The 6,000-nt window shown below is 47.5% G+C and overlaps 1 protein-coding gene across 2 annotated transcripts in view; it reads right to left on the reverse strand.

Annotated features, from left to right (window-relative positions):
* Window positions 1-5,798, reverse strand: part of LOC137457032 (store-operated calcium entry regulator STIMATE-like) — a 38,923-nt gene extending 33,125 nt beyond the window's left edge. Inside the window, exon 1 of one of the 2 annotated variants that reach the window (XM_068168810.1) lies at window positions 5,698-5,798. In XM_068168810.1, the coding sequence (XP_068024911.1) occupies window positions 5,698-5,785 (88 nt within the window). In that variant the 5' untranslated portion in view covers window positions 5,786-5,798. Of the gene's footprint in view, window positions 1-794; window positions 1,060-5,697 lie in introns of those variants that run through there. The other variant, XM_068168800.1, reaches the window with a different exon arrangement.
* Between the last annotated feature and the right edge of the window lie 202 nt (window positions 5,799-6,000).

Consider the following 6,000-nt stretch of genomic DNA (forward strand, 5'->3'; position numbering starts at 1 on the left):
GACTTGCAAAAGGAGCATGCACAGACAGTAGGCACTGAGGAAACTGCTGCTGAAGCAATGACCCTACACAAAGCCCTGCATGGTGTTGCACACTGGAGCTCCCAGGCTGATGCAGGCAGGCCACACCAAAAAAGTTCCGCTTTTTCCTAACCACATGTCGCAGAGCCAATTCAGCCAGGCGCTCCACAGCCCTTGCTTTACAGATAATTTCCAATGTGCTAGCTTGTTTCTCAGCTCACCCAACCCATTTGGCTTTGTCAGAAACCAAGAAACCCAGTCCTCATTTAGCACACAACTTCCACTGATAAGTTTAGCTGTTCAAAGGCGATGTCCAAGAAGGGAGCAACATAATCAGCAGCTGAAATTCAAAAGCTTTGCGGAGAGCTGCATTAAGCTTAATGAAGCGCACCAAGCACTGCACAGACCTTCCAGCCTACAACATGCAACGTGTTTTCAAGCTCAGCCGTTTTTCAGATGTAATGAAGCAGAAGAAAAACATTTTGAGAGTCCTGCCATGTGCAGCTTTCTGCTTAACCCACAAACCTACGTGTAAACTGACTGCTACAGTCTGCAAAGCCCTGTGCTTCACACCTCCAGGGGCACAGTTAACTTTTATGGGTTTGTTTTCCCCTAGAGGGAAGAGCACCTGCAGTGGTGAAGTTCCTGTTTAAATACACACATGTGTGAAAAACCAAAATCATGAATCACAGAATGCACTGGACAAATCATCTAGTCCAACTGCAGGGGGACATCCCCAATTAGATCAGTTTTCTCAGAGCCACATCGAGTCTTACCTTGAATGCCTCTAGGAATAGGGTCTCCACAGCCTCCTTGGGCAACCTGTGCCAGTGTTCCATCACCTTCATAGTAAAAAACCAACTTCTTCATAAGGTCCAATCTAAATCTATCCTTCTCTAGTTTAAAGCCATTGTCCCTTATAAACAGTACCTCCCCAGCTCTCTTGTAGGTGCCCTTCAAGTAATGGAAGGCCACTATAGTGTCACTCAGAGCCTTCTCTTCTCCAGGATGAAGCCCAACTCTCTTAGATTGTCTCCATGAACTTCTGTTAGAGGAAGCAAAGTCAGCTGAGCCTCTTCTGGGCAGATTTATTTTACAAGAGTGGAAGTTTGGACAAATCAAGTGATCTATCACTTATTTCTTCCCTTTCTTGTCATGGACTCACACATCCATTCAGTCTTCTGAGAGATGTTCAGGGTAAAAGCCAAAACACCACAGAGAAAGCAGTCAGCATAATTTTGAAGCACAGAAAAAAGTGCAAAAATTCATACTATGTATAGCACCAACCCTGAACTTTGCACCAGGGCAGGACAGCTTGGTTTGGAGCTGACCTTTAAAGGTCATCTAGTCCCATTCTCCCCCTGCACTGAGCAGGGACATCTGCAACTAGAACAGGTTGCTCAGAGCCCCACTCAACCTGACCTTGAATGCTTCCCAGGGTAGGGCTTCTTCCCCCTCTGGGCAACCTGTGCCAGTGTTTCACTGCCCTCAGTTAAAAAAATTTCTTCCTTAGATCTAGTCTGAATCTGCTTACTTTTAGTTTATAACCATTAATCCCTGGCCTGTCTCAAAGTCATAAAAGGATACTTAAGGTTGATTTATCCAATTGAGGAGTACCACAGCTTCCACAATCCTTATCAAAGTTTACATACTTCCATACACTGGAGATGCTGTCCCTTGTTTTTATAACCAATTGCCCACCACCCTGGAGAAAAATGCACTGGAAAGTCAGCTGCTGAGTCCATGGGGACCAGGAAAACACCAGCAGTGGAGAGGTACTTCTATTCTTTACCTGGAATTTTCCATATCAAGGGTCACCATTTCTTTTAGTTAGTTGGGCAAATTCTTTTTCTATGGTCCTGTCACAGGCAAAGCTACTGGGACAAGAGTATAAAAGCATCACAATGCTCACTAACAGCAAGCCCTGCCTAGAGAGTCAGCACCAGGGTTACTACCACAAACTGCTCACCTTTAGACTAAGCTCAAGGCAAGATGCATCCAGTAATGATATGCAAGAGGAGATACAGGGACACTGCTGTCATGTTAGGCTGGATCAAAGCATTTTCCAAGGTCAAGTTGAAAACCAGGTTTCACTGTGTGAAGAGGGCTAGGGAGCTCAGTTCAGCTATCCCTGCCCAGCAGTACAACCTCTAAGAGCTCAGCTGACTTTAATGCCTGCAGCACAAATGCTACTAACCTCATTTAGGAGCTCAGAAGACTAAGAACACAGCTTCAGGAAGAGAGAAAGTTGGAAAATAAATACATTTTCTTAGATGTCCTCCATGCTGTTTGTGGTGGGTTAGAAAACATACACTAACTCCAAGGAAAGTTTTTTTTCCAATCACAATGGAGAAAAAAAGATCCTTTTACTTCCAAACCCTGTTTCTCTTTCACTCCAGTTAATCCACAGAAGAGGCTATGAGTAAAGTGTCTGCAAAAGATCTCCCCTCATTTCAAAGCACTTTGCTGTGTGGAAACCTGGACAACTTTTGCTGGTCTACAGCATCTTCCTCGGGGGGGGGGGGGGGGGGGGGGGGAATTCCTAAGTTTTATACAGCAACAAGTTCAGGAACCTAATCTCTAAATCATACCCAGCAGCTAGGATACCTACAACATGCTGTCTTCACTCAGCTGACTGATGATTAAGGCAGAACACGAAGAACTACGTCAGACGGGATTGCACAATTATCCACACTCCACCACGTCATGACTTTCCTAAGGGAAAACTCTTACACAGAAAATGGGATTGCCACACACACAGCTGCTAGCCTTCACTGCTTCCTCTTTCAGGTGTTTGTGTTTTGGTTCTTGTAGCAAATGTCCTTACAGCCCAAGTGCCTTCAAAGCCATCACTAGCAGGTGGGAAGGCTAACAATTCTATTTCATTTAATTACAAAATGGGACAAAGTTGCAAGCAGATCCAGCCCTGGACCACTTTGGAGTTATGCTTCATTGCTACCTTAAAAGACCTTCTTGCTGGGAAAGCAAGAGAGTGTTTGCAGGCTCAAAGGAACTCTGACACCAGTAATGCTCATGGTAGTTGACAGACTAACCAAACTGAACAGGTTTCCTGATTCTCTGCCGAGGCTGGGAATCATTTAGTTCTGGGTCCCATCTACATCACATGAGGGACCCAGTTCATGCACTCCATAGCAATGAGGTGCAACCATCCCACTCATCCCATTACAGGGAAACAGTGCTCCCTCTGCTGCCCAAGACCTTTTGCCCTAAATTGACCTTTTTTTTTGGTAGCATTTGCAACTGGCTACAACAGCCTCAAGAAATCTAATGGGTTGTTGCAATAAAACTTGAAACCACAGGTGACAGGTCCATTCTGCCACTATATTGTCCTCCAGGACTGCATACAAGCTGTTTTCCCAACAACCTAGGCACACACTGGACACAGAGCATCAGTTCAGAAATGGAAGCAAGACTGAATTCCTCCTTGTTGAATTGTCCCACCAGGCTGGTGAGAGTCTTTCCATAACCCCAAGAGACAGAAATTGATGGACACAAACTCTTCTAATAACACATAAATTTATCCTTCTTGCAATGGTCCATATTTGAGACCCACCTAGTGGACGTATCTACTCTGTGAGCACATCCCATGCATACTCAGCCATAAAACCATGTAGAACACCCCACCACTGATAGTTCAAGTTCCTCTAGATGTTTTCAAGTGCTCTGAGCAGTAGCTACACAATTTGGAAATCTTATCTATTTATGTTCAGCTGCTCCTATAGCTGAGATGGTACTTTAAAGAAGAAGGAATGCAAAAGGCACCTCCTTGGGTTCCACTCCTTGACCTGTAAGACCAAGCAAGGTGGCTTGCCACATCCCATTAAAGCAGAAACCACAGACATACAAATGACAGAAATACACACCCAGGAATGTCACAGCACTGTAGGATGGATTATCAAAAATGTGCTGATGCTGACTCCAGTGACAGCAGTTCCCAAGATCAAGATGAGACAGACATCCATCTGGGACTGCCCAACATCATGCTGGGCTGGATGAAGATGCAGAAACATTTTTTGCTCTTCACACACATCACCACCAGCTCAACAGGCTTCTGTGCCTCCCAGCTGCTTGAACCTTTTCATTCCCAGGAGGCTGCCAATGGAACTGGTCACTTGACTAGCACAGAAGCTGCTTCGAAGCAAGTTATCAGCTAATATCAAGTTGGTAAGCCCATTACAACCTTCTGGGGTGCCAACTCTGCATACAAACAGTCTAAACAGCAGATCTGAGAAAGCCTCCAGCTGAGCATGAGTGAATGGGGCACAGATAAGGAACAGCTGGGGCGAGTTAGGGACCACCAGCTCAGCTGCAAGCCAGAGGAGCTGCTGTGCTAGAGATCCCAGAGCTGTAAACACGCCTGCTATTGGGGGTCCCAGCCAGCAGTTTCCTCCACAGCTTTATACATGAAACTGAAAGCTGATCCTGCATGGTTTCATTTCACCAAGAGATTGCCCATGTTCAAGAACATATTAGCATCTGCACCATAATAACAATATGCCCAGAGCTGATGATTGGCTAACAGGGATGACGGAGTCACAGAAGACTAACTTTAGTCTTAGATTTTATGGGATACTTCGTGGAGTTTAGGGGACAATTAACAGCCCTATGAATACATCACTAAGGGGAAGAGACTCTGACTGTATTTGGTGAAACACAAGCTGTGAAGTGCTGGGACTGGAAAAAGCCATCTGTTATCACAGGACAAAAACCTGGTGCAGCTTTCCCTGGCAGCTTGGTGTTAACCACAGCACTGGAGCCTTTGAAGGGGGTTTCCAGAGGGCAGAGAGGAGTAGAGCTGCTGCTCAGAATCTGCTGCTGCTTATCCAGAAAACTTGGAAGTTTTAGTTCATTGTCACCACAGGCTTTAAATGAAGAATGCAGATCGAGTTCTGGCACGTTACCCAACTTGTGTTAAACCACTTAATCCTCAAGAGAGGCAAAGCACACATCGCTCCGAGCAGAAGGCAACTGCAGCACACAACAACAGTCCAATGTTCTTTGGATACTGGTGTCCCCAGCTTTTCTCACCAGTCAGCTGTTTCCTCTCACCATCACCCCTTCTCAGAAACCAAACAAACATTATCCCCAGCTGCTCAAGCCCCTAAACGTGATGCCTGAAACAAAGTTAAACAGAACAACATCACAGTGCCACGTTGGGGCCCCATCACTCTAACTAGGCAGCGTTGTATCTGAAGCCCACTCCATTTTAGTTAGCTCCCTCCCAATACCGGCTTCCACCAGTAGTTTTCATGATTCCTTAAAATTTTCTAAGGGACTGAGGCACCACTCGTACAAGCGGAGCCAATTTTAACATATTGGAGCTGCAAATTCGCGCGGCTTCGCTACCATCAGGCTGGGGCTAGAAACAAGTTTTAAGAAGCAGCATCTGGCACCTGAACGGCCGAGTGGGTAGTGCTGCAGACACAAAGCCCCGCACTTCGCTTTGAAGCCTACAGGTAGATAACGCACAACTTGGTGCTGCTTAGAAACCAACCGGTACCCAAACCGCACACCTCCCCCTCTCCAACCCCCGCCCCCCTCACCGGCCAGACCCCTCTAATGATGCTAAAGGGGGTCCACAGCCGCCCCCGCGGTGGGGCAGAGGGCTGCCAGGCCGATACGGAGCATCCCTCCCTCCCCCCTTCCTCCAGTACTCACGCACGAGGGTGCCGCAGAAGCAGAAGGCCACCAGCGCTTGCAGCAAGACCCCGGAAACCCCTAGCAGCGCGCCGCTGTCGCACGCCATGGCCGGTGCACAGCAGAACCCTGCGGAATGGAACGGCCCCGAGCCACGCACAAAGACAACCCCGAACTGCACCCGCCCCCGGCCGGCCCCTGCCCGCGGCGGCCACACCCCGGGGCGGGAGGGGCGGGGGTGGGAACGGCTGGGGATGGAGTATGAGGTTAGGAATAGGGATGGGGATGGGGATGGGAATGGAGATGAGGATGGGAATGAGGATG

This window comes from Melanerpes formicivorus, unplaced genomic scaffold (genome assembly GCF_026170545.1).
Source record: "Melanerpes formicivorus ecotype bairdi unplaced genomic scaffold, bMelFor1.0.p_v2 SCAF_3, whole genome shotgun sequence".
Taxonomy (NCBI): Eukaryota; Metazoa; Chordata; class Aves; order Piciformes; family Picidae; genus Melanerpes; species Melanerpes formicivorus.